The 14,780-nt window shown below is 51.8% G+C and overlaps 1 protein-coding gene across 8 annotated transcripts; it reads left to right on the plus strand.

Annotated features, from left to right (window-relative positions):
* Nucleotides 1-1,475: 1,475 nt before the first annotated feature.
* LOC148833607 (uncharacterized) lies at nucleotides 1,476-14,411 on the plus strand. Of its 8 annotated transcripts, none has more exons than XM_088916130.1 (6): nucleotides 1,476-2,398; nucleotides 4,055-4,180; nucleotides 8,036-8,113; nucleotides 8,987-9,072; nucleotides 10,152-10,332; nucleotides 10,951-14,411. In XM_088916130.1, the coding sequence occupies exons 1-6, from the start codon at nucleotides 2,339-2,341 to the stop codon at nucleotides 11,155-11,157; spliced, it is 738 nt and encodes a 245-aa protein (XP_088772256.1). In that variant the 5' UTR covers nucleotides 1,476-2,338; the 3' UTR covers nucleotides 11,158-14,411. The 8 variants fall into 8 exon arrangements, with proteins under 8 accessions (XP_088772256.1, XP_088772257.1, XP_088772258.1 ...); XM_088916131.1 differs by having other exon boundaries at nucleotides 8,039-8,113; XM_088916132.1 differs by having other exon boundaries at nucleotides 8,039-8,113; nucleotides 10,152-10,323.
* Nucleotides 14,412-14,780: the final 369 nt, after the last annotated feature.

The following is a 14,780-nucleotide window of genomic DNA, read 5'->3' on the forward strand; positions in this document are numbered from 1 at the left end:
CAGGACTGGACAGCCCTGCTGCAGACACACACACTGACCCCTCCAGGACCAGGTCTGGACAGCCCTGCTGCGGACACACACACTGACCCCTCCAGGACCAGGACTGGACAGCCCTGCTGCGGACACACACACTGACCCCTCCAGGACCGGGACTGGACAACCCTGCTGCGGACACACACACTGACCCCTCCAGGACCGGGACTGGACAGCCCTGCTGCGGACACACACACTGACCCCTCCAGGACCGGGACTGGACAGCCCTGCTGCGGACACACACACTGACCCCTCCAGGACCGGGACTGGACAGCCCTGCTGCAGACACACTGACTGACCCCTCCAGGACCAGGACTGGACAGCCCTGCTGCAGACACACTGACTGACCCCTCCAGGACCAGGACTGGACAGCCCTGCTGCAGACACACACACTGACCCCTCCAGGACCAGGACTGGACAGCCCTGCTGCAGACACACACACTGACCCCTCCAGGACCAGGACTGGACAGCCCTGCTGCGGACACACTGACCCCTCCAGGACCAGAACTGGACAGCCCTGCTGCAGACACACTGACCCCTCCAGGACCAGGACTGGACAGCCATATTATATGTGTGACAACTGCTACACTAGTAACCAAGCAATCAACAGCTTCTTTTCATTTGTTTCTTTATTGGAAGTTGATGGTCAATGCTCTCTCTCGGAAAGAGGAGAGGGCTGCACTGAGCTCTTCTGGGGAGTTACAGTACATATTCTGGGAAAGGGCGTGAACAGCAAGCAACAGACAACATCTCCTGTCCCTGATCACAGGCCAATTAGGCAAAATTGCTGCAGTTTAATTAGTTGTTTGGAGAAGGGATGCTTCAGAAAACCTCTCTCCCTGGGGAGGTAGCAGGATCTGCGGGGGCGATAAGGAGGGCAGGAGGCAGACAGCATCTTGAACGCATCTATTTGTGTTCACCCTGCTCCTCCATCAGTTCACTTCTCACGAGTTCCATAGCAAAGATGCCTTTAAACGCTGAGAAATTTTTTACAAGGGAGAACTACGTACCAATATCCAGCTATTCCAATGTGTTCTGCTCACTCGGATATGTTTTGCAAGGAAACACCATACACTTCCTGGCTGTTACAACACAAACAACCGCACCACGCTGGTTTTTATTGTGTATTCCTTCTCTTCCTCGCGATTGGCTGGAAGCGTTCTCCGCCCTCCAATCACCGACTTGAAAGGGCCAAGGGGGCGTGTCCCGATATATTAACCCAGCCTTATTCTTGCAGCTCTTCCACCGATAGGCAGATCCTCTTTGTGACCACGCCCCCCCAGCCACAGTGACGTCAATCTTTCACATTCGTGACTCCGCCCCCTCGCTTCCCGTCCTCCCACCCTCTTCCTCGGGGACGCGCTTCCCCCCCCCCCCTCCTCCCCTCCCGCTGCCTCCGGCTGTGGGATTTTTTTGCGCGCGTCCCCGCAGCCGGCCTGTCAAGCGAGTTGAACACGCAGCGACAGCAGCTGAGCGCACGGATTACGATGCTATTTATTTTAGACGATAAGTTTGGCTTCCATTTTAACGCGCCGACGTAGGAGCGCCCCGGCGTTATAATAAGACGGCGCCGTCTCTGCCCAGGAGCATCTAGACTTTTTTGTTGTAAATCATGCGTTTGCAGATTTTCTTTAAAAGCGAGGCGGACGAAAAAAAAGGCGAAATAGCGAAGAACAGAATGAAATATTCAGCTGTCGCAGCGAGTTCATGAGCCAGCCCGGAGTTGAGGGCAGCCTCAGCTCGGAGCGCTGTGCGGAGGAGTTGAGCAGATGCGCGCTAGCAGAGAGAACTAACGCACATTTCAGGGAGATATTGTTGCGTTTATCACCAATATTCTCGGAGCTGAAGAAGAAGAAAAAAATCAAACCGCCCCATACGAAACGACACTTGGGCTCAGAACTAGGAAATACCGCCACTGATTCCTGGCTGTAGGTTTAACGGACAACGTGCGGACAAAAAAACAAAAACGAGGATTATACTCTGATCTTTTTTTTTTAAATTCTCTCCATTTTTAAGTATCCCAGACAGCAGGAGGAGCCGCTGGGTAACGGCTCTGTCAGCGAGGACACCAGACCGACGACAGTGCGCTGCCGAGCTCCTGGGATTTTAAACTCGTTTTCCCACTGGGAAGTTCGTCAAGTCCGTGTCCGGGCGGCGTCTGGCTTTGCGCGGAGCCCAGAGGAGTCCGGCTGCTTCGAGTTCAGGGGGGGCATGGCTCGCTGAGCGGCGCGTGTTGATCAGCTCGTGGGCTCGGAGTGATCCTGACCCCCCCCCCCCCCCTTGACCCCTCACCCCACCCGCGAGCATGAGGCGCGACACGGCTGAGCTCTTGTCTTCGCCGGACAGCTCCGAGCAGGAGTGCGGGGTACAGTACCTCTCTGTCACCCCCCTGCGTGTGCATGTGCGTGTGCGTGTGCGTGGGCTTGCTCAGCGCCTGTCCGAAACAAAACCCTCAGGCATTATTATTGTTGTTGTTGTGCTTCTTGTTGTTGTTGTGCTTCTTGTTGTTAATGATGATGATTACCTTACCTTAATTCATTACCTTAATAACTTACCTTACAGTTACTGGTAACCTTAATTGCACTTAATTACTTACCTGACAGTTACCTTAATTGCTTTATGATGAACTTTAATGGTAAGAGTGCAGTAGTTTTGGACCGGGACAGGAGACACAGTGAGGGAGAAAGGAGAAAGGCTGGCGTCCTGTGGTGTTGGGGCCCCCTCCGCTCTGTGCTTGGTGTTCTTGCGCAGCGCCCCGTCCGCACGGCGCAGCTCTTCAGAAACCGGTGTCTCTCCCATGGCCGGTGAACCGTTTCGCTCCTTTTGCGTAACATCAGCTCTCACTGCAGCGCCGGCTGTTTTCTGGTTCAGTCTGTGCTGGGCTGCGGCGCTTCCAGGAATCATTATGTAACGCTCTGGGCGGCCGTGGGGACACAAGCTATGACTTCACACTGATCCATCCCAGCATCACTTTCCCAGAGATTTTCACCACAGAAAGCGTCTTTAAGTATTTGACATAGGGATGACAATGATAGTGTCTGTCCACAGTAAAGTCAGGTGTGACAGTGTGTGTGTGCTGGTGAGTTCAGGGTGAGCGTGAGAGGAGAGGGACAGCAGTGACACTAGTAGTGTCTACAATACAGTCAGGTGTGACTGTGTGTGTGTGTGCTGGTGAGCTCAGGGTGAGTGTGAGAGGAGAGAGATAGCAGTGACACTAGTGTCTACAGTACAGTCAGGTGTGACAGTGTGTGTGTGCTGGTGAGTTCAGGGTGAGCGTGAGAGGAGAGGGACAGCAGTGACACTAGTAGTGTCTACAATACAGTCAGGTGTGACTGTGTGTGTGTGTGCTGGTGAGCTCAGGGTGAGTGTGAGAGGAGAGAGATAGCAGTGACACTAGTGTCTACAGTACAGTCAGGTGTGACAGTGTGTGTGTGCTGGTGAGTTCAGGGTGAGCGTGAGAGGAGAGGGACAGCAGTGACACTAGTAGTGTCTACAGTACAGTCAGGTGTGACAATGTGTGTGAGCTGGTGAGTTCAGGGTGAGTGTGAGAGGAGAGGGACAGCAGTGACACTAGTAGTGTCTACAGTACAGTCAGGTGTGACAGTGTGTGTGTGATGGTGAGCTCAGGGTGAGTGTGAGAGGAGAGACAGCAATGACACTAGTAGTGTCTACAGTGCAGTCAGGTGTGACAGTGTGTGTGATGGTGAGCTCAGGGTGAGTGTGAGAGGAGAGGGACAGCAGTGACACTAGCAGTGTCTACAGTACAGTCAGGTGTGACAGTGTGTGTGTGCTGGTGAGTTCAGTGTGAGAGGAGAGGGACAGTAGTGACACTAGTAGTGTCTACAGTACAGTCAGGTGTGACAGTGTGTGTGTGCTGGTGAGTTCAGTGTGAAAGGAGAGGGACAGTAGTGACACTAGTAGTGTCTACAGTACAGTCAGGTGTGACAGTGTGTGCGTGCTGGTGAGTTCAGGGTAATAGTAGTCTCCATTCTGAACTGACCCCTGTCTCTCTCTAACTCAGGGGGAGGTTAAAGATGGGACTGTGGATGTGGAGACACTGTGCCATCTGGGCTGTGCCCAGCAGACAGCAGGGACAGAGAGAGTGTGTGGGAGGTGTCAGTGTACCCACTGTGACCTACAGAGACATGTAAGTACTGCATACTGGTCACATCCAATGTCCCTTTCTCCTCTCTCTTTCCTTTCCATCAGTCCCTCTTTCTCTCTCTTGTGTGTCTCTGCTCCCTCAGTGTCTCTCTCTCCATCTCCTGCTGTGTGTCTCTGCTCCCTCAGTGTCTCTCTCTCCATCTCCTGCTGTGTGTCTCTGCTCCCTCAGTGTCTCTCCATCTCCTGCTGTGTGTCTCTGCTCCCTCAGTGTCTCTCTCTCCATCACCTGCTGTGTGTCTCTGCCCCCTCAGTGTCTCTCTCTCCGTCTTCCTGCTGTGTGTCTCTGCTCTCTCAGTGTCTCTCTCTCCATCTCCTGCTGTGTGTCTCTGCTCTCTCAGTGTCTCTCTCTCCATCTCCTGCTGTGTGTCTCTGCTCCCTCAGTGTCTCAGCCTCTCCATTCCTCTTTCTCCAGGCATATCCCTGCCCTCTCAATGTGATCCTTGTCCCTGAATCTTTCTCTCCCCCCTCCCCCAGTCCTCACTCTCTGCCTTCAGGCCTGACTAACAATAACCCTGGTCTATAAATAGCTCTGAAGTGTGTGATAGTGGCCCCCTACCACCACACCCCCAGGTTTCAAACCATCAACACATTGGAGCTGAGTGCACTGTCCCCTTGTATATATTTATTACCGAGACCACAGCGTCCCTGAGCCATCAACACATGCAACAGGACAGGAGACACAGTGTGAGAGAGAGGAGATCACAGAGAATTCCTCAGTATTAAACACACACAACAGGAGAGGAGACACAGTGAGAGAAAGGAGATAACAGAATCCCTCACTAAAAACACACACAATAGGAAAGGAGACACAGTGAGAGAAAGGAGATAACAGAGAATCCCTCACTAAAAGGTGAGGGATAGGACAGGAGACACAGCGAGAGAGAGAGGAGATCACAGAGAATCCCTCAGTAAAAACACACAGAACAGGACAGGAGACACAGTGAGAGAGAGGAGATCACAGAGAATCCCTCAGTAATAAACACACAACGGGACAGGAGACACTGAGAGAGAGGAGATCCCAGAGAATCCCTCAGTAATAAACACACATAACAGGACAGGAGACACAGTGAGAGTGAGGAGATCACAGAGAATCCCTCAGTGATAAACACACACAAGAGGACAGGAGACACAGTGAGAGAGAGGAGATCACAGAGAATCCCTCAGTAAAAACGCACACAACAGGATAGGAGACACAGTGAGAGAGAGGAGATCACAGAGAATCCCTCAGTGATAAACACACACAAGAGGACAGGAGACACAGTGAGAGAGTGACAGTGACACTGAGACACTCAGTGGGACAGGAGTTAACTGGAGGGCCGAGAGGAGGGGATAGACAGTGGTTCCCTGATTAAAGGCAGTGTCTCTCGGAGTCAATGCTGAGGAGCACACACCCCAGAGGACTCACACCGTACTTGGACATCAGAGCCTCCACTCTCAGGCGGCAATGCCCACAGTGTCAGGGCTGCGTGCTGCAGGAGGAATGCCGCGCATTCCTGGCAGTGCGGCCCCACTCGTGCAGCTGTAACCCCTCTCTCAGTCTCAGACAGGGAGATAGGGAGAGTTCCCCGAATTCCCACACCTGCCAGGACCGCTTCCAGTCCTGCTGGGGCAGGAAACTCAACAGAGCAGCTGCCCAGCCTGTGGTCTCCTGTCCCAGCCTGAGGAACAGGGAGTGAGCCCGTCTCTCTGTAATAATAATAATAATAATAATAATAATAATAATAATACAGTGTGTGATCTCCTGTCAGCCTGAGGAACAGTGAGCCTGTCTCTCAATAATAATAATACAGTGTGTGATCTCCTGTCACAGCCTGAGGAACAGGCAGTGAGCCTGTCTCTCAATAATAATAATACAGTGTGTGATCTCCTGTCACAGCCTGAGGAGCAGACAGTGAGCCTGTCTCTCAATAATAATAATAATAATAATAATAATAATAATAATAATAATAATACAGTGTGTGATCTCCTGTCACAGACTGAGGAACAGACAGTGAGCCTGTCTCTCAATAATAATAATACGGTGTGTGATCTCCTGTCCCAGCCCAGCCTGAGGAACAGTGAGCCTGTCTCTCAATAATAATAATACAGGGTGCGATCTCCTGTCAGCCTGAGGAGCAGACAGTGAGCCTGTCTCTCAATAATAATAATACAGTGTGTGATCTCCTGTCCCATCCTGATGAACAGACAGTGAGTCTGTCTCTCAATAATAATAATACAGTGTGTGATCTCCTGTCACAGCCTGAGGAGCAGACAGTGAGCCTGTCTCTTAATAATGTTTTATGTTACGTGTATGAAAATGTCCAAAGATATGTTTATACACTAAGTGTTGGGTTAATTTTGTCGGCTTTGGCACCCGTTGAATTCATCAGTCATGCCAATAAGACTTGTTGAATTTGAACTGAATGAGAATTTGAGGAAGACAGAAAGGGAGGGTAAGACGGGATAGGCAGGAAACAGGTCCTGGGTTCAGAGAATAATAACAATTCCTTACACTTATATAAATTGCTTACACTCCACTCTGAGCGCTTTACAGGTCATGGGGAATCCCACTACCGCCACCAGTGTGCAGCCCCACCTGGATGATGCTCCAGTACTCTCCCCACACACCAGCTCTCAGTGGAGAGGAGAGCAGAGTGAGTTGTTCTGCCAGAATACTAAGGCAATAGGCAGCTCGCGAGAGAGAGTGGTTTTATGCATTTATTCATTGTTACTTTTGCTGTCGCTTTTTTGATGACTGTTATGTGGTGCTTTTTAAGAACTGGTGACTAATTAGCTAAGCTGTAAACATGGCAGGGCTGTAACTTGCCACGCCGATGTGTTATTGTGGTGACAAAGCAAGAACAATTAGCTGAACATTTCCAACAATACAGTTCTTCTTGTTGGTCTCATTCATTTCTTCTTCTTACTTTGTTATTATTGGAGAGTTTCACGCTCTGTTTCTCGAGCTGTTACAGGGGGTCGGTCTGCCTCAGGATTGGAAGCTATTCTGATTCCATCTGGGAATTCTGGGCTGAAATTTATTTAGTTTAGGGATGAATGTTTCTCTAATCCCAGAGTATTTCTCACAGTGCAGCAGAAAGTGCATCTCCATCCCTACTTCTACCTGCTGGCAGTTGGAGTCAGGTCTGTGTCCAGTTTCTGTGTCCAGGCTGAGGTCACTGAGCCTGTCCTCTCTGGACAGCTAGGTCTGTGTCTGTGTCCAGTTTCTTTGTCCAGGCTGTGGTCACTGAGCCTGTCCTCTCTGGACAGCCAGGTCTGCTTGTGTCCAGTTTCTGTGTCCAGGCTGTGGTCACTGAGCCTGTCCTCTCTGGACAGCCAGGTCTGCCTGTGTCCAGTTTCTGTGTCCAGGCTGTGATCACTGAGCCTGTCCTCTCTGGACAGTCAGGTCTTCCTGTGTCCATTTTCTGTGTCCAGGCTGTGGTCACTGAGCCTGTCCTCTCTGGGCAGCCAGGTCTGCCTGTGTCCAGTTTCTGTGTCCAGGCTGTGGACAGTGAGCCTTTTGTTCATTAGGGTCTGTTTCTCCATGCTGTCTCTCACCAGAAGTAGCCATGATCAGAAATGGAGCCCCTTGCCATTAACCCTCATAGGGCCAGGTAAATAAGGTTCCATCTGTCTGTTTCTTGAATTCTGAGAAGCTGTCTGTGTGCTCGGTGGTCAGTAGTTCTGCTCTGCAGGACCCCAGAGAGACACGTTTCCAGATTTGTGGGTCATGTGAACAGCAGAGAAACCTCCTGAGGAGGCTGGTGCCTTAGAGAGGAGATTTACAGCTCCTTCCTGCCACGTGTGCAAGACCATTGGCTGAGGGCCAGAGTCACGTGTTTCCCTGCGCTGTTCCCAGCAGCCCCACGCCAAGAGCGAAGGGAGCGGATGTTGCCGAGGGCTGGCGGCTCGCTTCTCCGAAGGGTACGGTACCGAGGTACGTTTCCCCGAGCGTCCGGTGACGGCAATGAGTGTGTGCGCGAACGGGTGTGCACGTCTAGATCCGCATGCATTTTGTCGGTACAGTTCAGGTCCATTTGTCACTTGCACTAGTGCAATCTAACATTTGCACGTAGGCCCCTATATAAAGTCATTAAGGAATCGCCAAAACACAGCTTTATTAAAACTCAGTACAAGCAAAAAGAAAACCCCACCAGTGTGAGCCAGTAATAGGGGTAGTGTCAGTGAGCCAGTAATAATAATTAATTTATAAGAATTGCTTACACTTATATAGAGCTTTTCTGGACACTCCACTCAAAGCGCTTTACAGGTAATGGGGACTCTTCTCCACCACCACCAGTGTGCAGCCCCACCTGGATGATGCAATGGCAGCCATAGTGCGCCAGAACGCTCCCCACACATCAGCTCTCAGTGGGGAGGAGAGCAGAGTGATGAAGCCATTTCATAGATGGGGATTATTAGGAGGCCATGATTGGTAAGGGCCAATGGGATAGGGGTAGTAAGTGTCAGTGCGCCGGTAATAGGGGTAGTAATTGTCAGTCATCTGACAGCTTGTGGGAAGAAAGTGTCTCTGAATCTGGACGTACAGGGTACGTGTCTTTCTGCTCCTATAACGCTCCCCAGAGGGCAGGGGGGAGAAAAGGGAGAAACCAGGAAGACTGGTGTCCTTAGCGATATTCCCAGCCTTCCTGAGACGGCGAGCTTTAAAAATGTCCACAGTAGAGGGGAGCTGTACCCCAGTGATGGGCCCTCCCTGCTTTCTGAGATCTGAGGCTTGTCGGCTTGTTTCCTGAGCCTTCTGGGGGCTGGGGGTTCGAGTGGGGTCGTTGACGCCGTGTCCCCCTGCCAGGAGGTGCTGACGGAGCCGGAGAGCAGTCAGGCGGCGCCCCAGGGAGAGAGCGATGCTGATGCGGACATAGAAGACACCGACAACAGGTGCGTGCGGACAACCCAGAGCTGAGCCTTCCCAGCAGGAGGACTGACCGTTTCTCTCTCTCCTGGTCCCGGAGGGACGTTGGCCTGCGGGTTTTACAGGGACCACAAACTCCATCCATCCCCTTTCTATCCACTCCATCTAGTACAGCGTTGCAGGGCAGCCAGAGCCTATCCCAGCAGGCAACGGGCTCAAGGCAGGGTACACCCTGGACGGGACGCCAGTCCAGCACAGGACACACACACACTCACATAAGAGGAATTTTTCCCAGCAGCCAATTAAACTACCAGCCTGTGGGAGGTGACCCATGTGAACACAGAAAGAACATGCAAACTCCACACAGACAGCACTCCAGGTCCGGAACTGACCACTGCGCCACCCTGGACCACAAGCTTCTCAACGACGAAAGACCTGGGAGCAGCTGTTAATTCAGTCCAGTTGAGCCAATAATTGACTCGGTTAAGTTATCAAGAGCCCAGGCAGATTGAGCACCAGCAGAGACCTGGAGAGCTTTGCAGTTGTGTAAGTGAAGCTCGCTGGTTTAGACAAGGCAAACAACAAGAGTAAGACACGTGCAGGCACAGAACTCACAAACAGAATGACATATAGAGAGAGACTCACAAACAGAATGCCCAAAATACCATCCAGTGTAATAGGTTGGTCCCTTTTCAGACCATAAAGGCCCCCCAGGAAGGGGGGGGGACAAGGGGTCAAGGGGCCAACACTGGAGGTGGAGGTGATGTGGTCAGCATCACACCCCAGCCAGCCTATTACCCCTAGAAGGATTAACCCTTCATTAATCCTGAAAAGGATTTGGAAAGCAGGCTGAGTGGACCTGAGAGCCATGTAGGAGGAATTAGAGCAAGCTACATCGCTTGGCCCTACCTGGGATTGAACCCAGGACCCTCCGCTCAGGAGCTAGATGCCCTTGCCGTCTGAGCTACCATGGCTCCTCTGCTGTAGTTCGTGATCTATAGAAACCAACCGGAAGCCTGTCATGAGAGAAGCACGAGAGAAGGAGTGGCATGGTGAGGGTGGGGTCTCTTTGTCACGTCTCCTCCTCCTCGCTCTGATTGGCTAGGCTGCGGGAGGCGGAGTCCCTGCAGCGAATCAGCTCCAAGCGCCGTCGCCGACAGCGAATCACCAAACAGGACACCACGGAGAGCGAGGACGACGGGGGGCGGAGCCACAGGGTGCATCGCTGGAGCCTGCGGCTGAGCCCTCACCGCACCCACAACCGCACTATAGAGGAGGTAGAGAGGGTAACTGTAGTGCACGGAACTAGACTCCCGCCTTGCCTGTTTACAGTATATACACAGTAAACTGGGGGGCTCTGAAATGTAAAGGGGTAATGGGCAGTGTGTTCCTGTGAGCACATATAACCCAGGGAATGGTGCACTGGGTTTGTGTGACCATGTTGGCTTTCACGTGTCCCCCTAGTGGTCAGAGATAATGTTAGCACCCTGTGGCGTGTATTGCTTCCAGTACCAGTATCCATACCTCTAGGAAGATACTCCTGGATTTATACTGTCCTATAGCACTGCAGCGTGTATACTGGATGCTATATTGGCCAGAAGTAGTTTAAGTAGGGAGCTGCGTCGCAAAGGAACAAGTAAAGGTTTATTCCCTGCTGAAAAGAGAAGAAAAGAAACACAATGTTTCGGCTGTGGAGCCTTCTTCTGAAGAAGGCTCCACAACCTAAACATTGTGTTTCTTTTCAGCAGGGAATAAACATTTACTTGTTCCATTATAGTAGCCAAACTCCAAGACAGGTTGTACAGGAGGTACAGAGTTTAAAAAGACTCTTCAACTCTACCAGCACTTCAAGCAGACAGCACTGACCTGTCCTGTCTCTCTCTCTTTCTCTCTCTCTCTGACAGGAGAGCGTGTCTCAGGTGCGCCCTCTGGTGCTATGTCGGGGCTCCTCCGGGATGACAGTTTGCACCCCCTCCAAGCCGGAGCAGGTCCGGGGGTCTGCCCTGCGGCCTCCAGGCCCCCTGTCCTGGCCGCTGGCCCTCTCCCTCCTCCTCCTCCTGCCTCTGTCCGTCCTGCTCATCATGGCTCTGCTGCCGCTAGTCAGGACATGAGGCCGGTCTCTCTCTCTCTCTCTCTCTCTCTATGTGTGTGTGCCTCTCTCTCACGTCTGATCTCCACCATTTCCTCTCTCTCTTTCATCACCCTTGCTTACACTTTCACTCCCTCCCACTCGCTCTTCCTTCTCACCTTTCTCTCTCTCGCCCATCTGTCTCTCTTGTGCACTGAGATGAACTCAGCGATAAGCTCTCCCTCCTACTCTCCTCCTGTCTGCAGCTGCTCTCCTCTCTCCTCCTGTCTGCAGCTGCTCTCCTCTCTCCTCCTGTCTGCAACTGCTCTCCTCTCTCTGGGACGCTCTCCTCTCTCCTGTCTGCAACTGCTCTCCTCTCTCTGGGACTCTCTCCTCTCTCCTCCTGTCTGCAGAGGAACACAGCTCAGAGCCCTGCTCTCCTCTATCTGGGACACTCTCCTCTCTCCTCCTGTCTGTAACTGCTCTCCTCTCTCTGGGACTCTCTCCTCTCTCCTCCTGTCTGCAACTGCACTCCTGTCTCCTCCTATCTGCAGCTGCACTCCTCTCTCCTCCTGTCTGTAACTGCTCTCCTCCTCCTGTCTGTAACTGCTCTCCTCCTCCTGTCTGCAACTGCTCTCCTCTCTCTGGGACTCTCTCCTCTCTCCTCTCTCCTCCGGTCTGCAAATGCTCTCCTCTCTCCTCCTGTCTGCAACTGCTCTCCTCTCTCTGGGACTCTCTCCTCTCTGCTCCTGTCTGCAACTGCTCTCCTCTTTCTGGGACTCTCTCCTCTCCCCTCCTGTCTGCAACTGCTCTCCTCTCTCTGGGACTCTCTCCTCTCTCCTCCTGTCTCCAACTGCTCTCCTCTCTCTGGGACTCTTTCCTCTCTGCTCCTGTCTGCAACTGCTCTCCTCTCTCTGGGACTTTCTCCTCTCTCCTCCTGTCTCCAACTGCTCTCCTCTCTCTGGGACTCTCTCCTCTCTCCTCCTGTCTGCAGAAGGACATAGCTCAGAGCCCTGCTCTCCTCTCTCCATTCCAAGAGACTCTTCAAGTCTTTTAGGTTCTGTTCTAGTTTGGGCCTGAATGACCCGGATGGACAAGTTCTTATCCTAATCAGTACCTGTTCCACATTTTTGACCACTGACCCTTTAAATCAGCCCTGCAGAACTGTGGATCTCTAGAACCTGTTTCTTACCTCTCCCCCCCAAAACAGGAGAAACAGCGCCCTCTGGTGGCCTGGGCCGGTTTGGCACTGGAGCAGTAGTAAGGGAGATATTTGAGATTGTGTACTGAAACAGTTTGGGCACCTCCAAAGTCACCCCTCCAACCCCAAGATTGAGGAATGGGAATCGGGGATTATGGTCAACGTCTGACTCCGAGGTCCAAGTCTATCCCCCCATAGTCTCCAGCAGGTGCCAGAGGTTCTCCTGGAAAAGTCCAGGGCCCCAAACTCGGGGAAAACCACGGAGAAGGCTGGGTTTTTTTCCAAAAGTGCCTTTTGAGGCTTGTCAGGAAGGTTAGCATTTTAACCGCATTCCAGAGTTTGCTGAAGGGGTGAAAAGGTCGTGAACCCCAAAACCAGTGAGGGGAGGGAAGAGGAAGGGGCTCCGCATGCGGACTCCATAGCCGGCGGGAGAGTGTAGGGCGCTCCCTGGGCAGCGGTACCCCCAGCGGGCGAATTCGGATTCACCTCTTCAAGTGAACTCAGCTGCTGAACCAAAATCCCGCTTACCTGGAAGGAAAGAAAGATCCCCTCGGCCTCTCGTTAGGTTTCTCGGGAATAGTAAAGAAGAGAGAGGGAGAGGGGGCTAGGAACTGGAAAATGCCCATACCACCTGAGAGAAGCCAGCAGGACGGCCGAGATAATAATAATTGCACTTTTCTGGACACTCCTCTCAAAGCGCTGTACAGGTAACGGGGAATCCCACTACCACCACCAGTGTGCAGCCCCACCTGGATGATGCTCCAGTACTCTCACCACACACTATAGCTCTCAGTGGGGAGGAGAGCAGAGTGATGAAGCCAGTTCAGAGAGGGGGGGTTATTAGGAGGCCATGACTGGTAAAGACCAGGGGGAAATTTGGCCAGGATGCTGGGGGTAACACCCCTACTCTTTTCGAGAAACACCCTGGGATTTTTAATGACCACAGAGAGTCAGGACCTCGGTTCTACATCTCATACACAGGAAGGTGGCCTTTTTTACAGTAGTGTCCCCGTCACTATACTGGGGCATTGGGACCCCCACGGACCGCAGGGTGAGCGCCCCCTACTGGCCCCACTAACACCTCTTCCAGCAGCAGCCTTAGCTTTCCCAGGAGTCTCCCATCCAGGTACCGACCAGGCCCACACCTGCTGAGAGTCAGTGGGGCTGCCAGCTGTGAGTTGCACAGTGATATGGCTGCTGGCAAAAGATGATTTTTTCCCTGACCTGGAATCAACCCTGGCCACAACACTGAGGGCGAGAAATCCTAACCTCTAAGACCACCAGGAAGGGCAATGCTATTGCGAAGTTTATTTCGAAGAGTGGCACGGCCCGGATGACTGCCCGGCGATCCGAGGACACGGTTGGAAGTGGGCCGCAAAGCAGGTCCCCAACAGACTGCCCAGATGCATGATGGGATCTGATTCCCTGGGACCCTTCCAACAAACTTCAGTGACCGGACCTGCGAAGACAGGTCCCATGCAAAATACTGGCACATGGGACCTTCCCCGGATTTTGCAATGAGCTGGGCTAATCATCCATCCACTCATCCCCCCACCACCCCCTCCTGTATCTTTTAGGACTGCACTTGTTTCCAGCAATACAAAAAAAAAAGTTTTTCAATGAATATATTTTTCAATGAACCCCCGATCTGCCAGCTACCTTCTTTTCGAAAGTTAAATACATTTCGTTTATAACTGGACAGGAAGGAAGCAGAGGATAAGAATTAGCAGGAAACCAGCATTGACTCACAGTTCACTTTAAGGCGACTTTATGCCATATGTTTTTTTCAATGAACCCTCCTCGCTCGTGATCCAAAATCCCTCTGCAGAACTGTGTGCAGGACCACGCTTGTTTCTAGCAATACATTAAAAATCTCTGTTTTCAGTGAACCTCTGAAGCAGCGATAACGTCCAGTCTATGCATCAGACAGGAAACCCCTGCCACAGACTCCGGATCCCAGTAGGATCCCGGATTCATTCCTACTCCTCGGACGACAGACCCGATTTCCTTTCCTCCCTCCTCTTCTCTGAGGCTCAGAGATGCTGAGGAGGAAGAGCAGTTTTCTGTTGTTGTTTTTTTCAATAAAGAGTGTTTCTATACCGAGGTGTCTAGTGTCTGATTGGGAGTGAGCGCCTTATTTTGGATCTCCAGCTGTGGTGGGGGGGACTACAGTGTGTTCACCCTAAATCACACGTTAGTAAAGATCGGGATCGCTGGTCAGGTATTGATCAAGCGAGCAAGTCTCTTTCAATTCAGGGACTTTTGGCCCTTGAAAGGCTGAAGAGTTCTGTTCTAAATCAAGCAAAAATGATTATTTTTTAAATATAAAATGTATTATCATCTTTATATTATTAACTTAAGATATGGTTAAAAACAAAGGAAAGGTTACAAACAGGAGGGGCAATTTTGCCTACCTAGCCTGCTTGGTATTGGCTTATTGATTTACGGATCAATTTAAATAGTCC

Source organism: Atractosteus spatula, chromosome 5 (genome assembly GCF_055471065.1).
Source record: "Atractosteus spatula isolate fAtrSpa1 chromosome 5, fAtrSpa1.hap1, whole genome shotgun sequence".
In the NCBI taxonomy this organism is placed as follows: Eukaryota; Metazoa; Chordata; class Actinopteri; order Semionotiformes; family Lepisosteidae; genus Atractosteus; species Atractosteus spatula.

Coding starts and splice junctions, on each gene's coding strand:
- LOC148833607 (XM_088916128.1), top strand. CDS start 4,068: ATGGGACTGTGGATGTGGAGACACTGTGCCATCTGGGCTGTGCCCAGC. Junction 4,181..6,730: donor ACTGTGACCTACAGAGACAT/GTAAGTACTGCA, acceptor AGCGCTTTACAG/GTCATGGGGAATCCCACTAC. Junction 9,073..10,151: donor ATAGAAGACACCGACAACAG/GTGCGTGCGGAC, acceptor CTGATTGGCTAG/GCTGCGGGAGGCGGAGTCCC.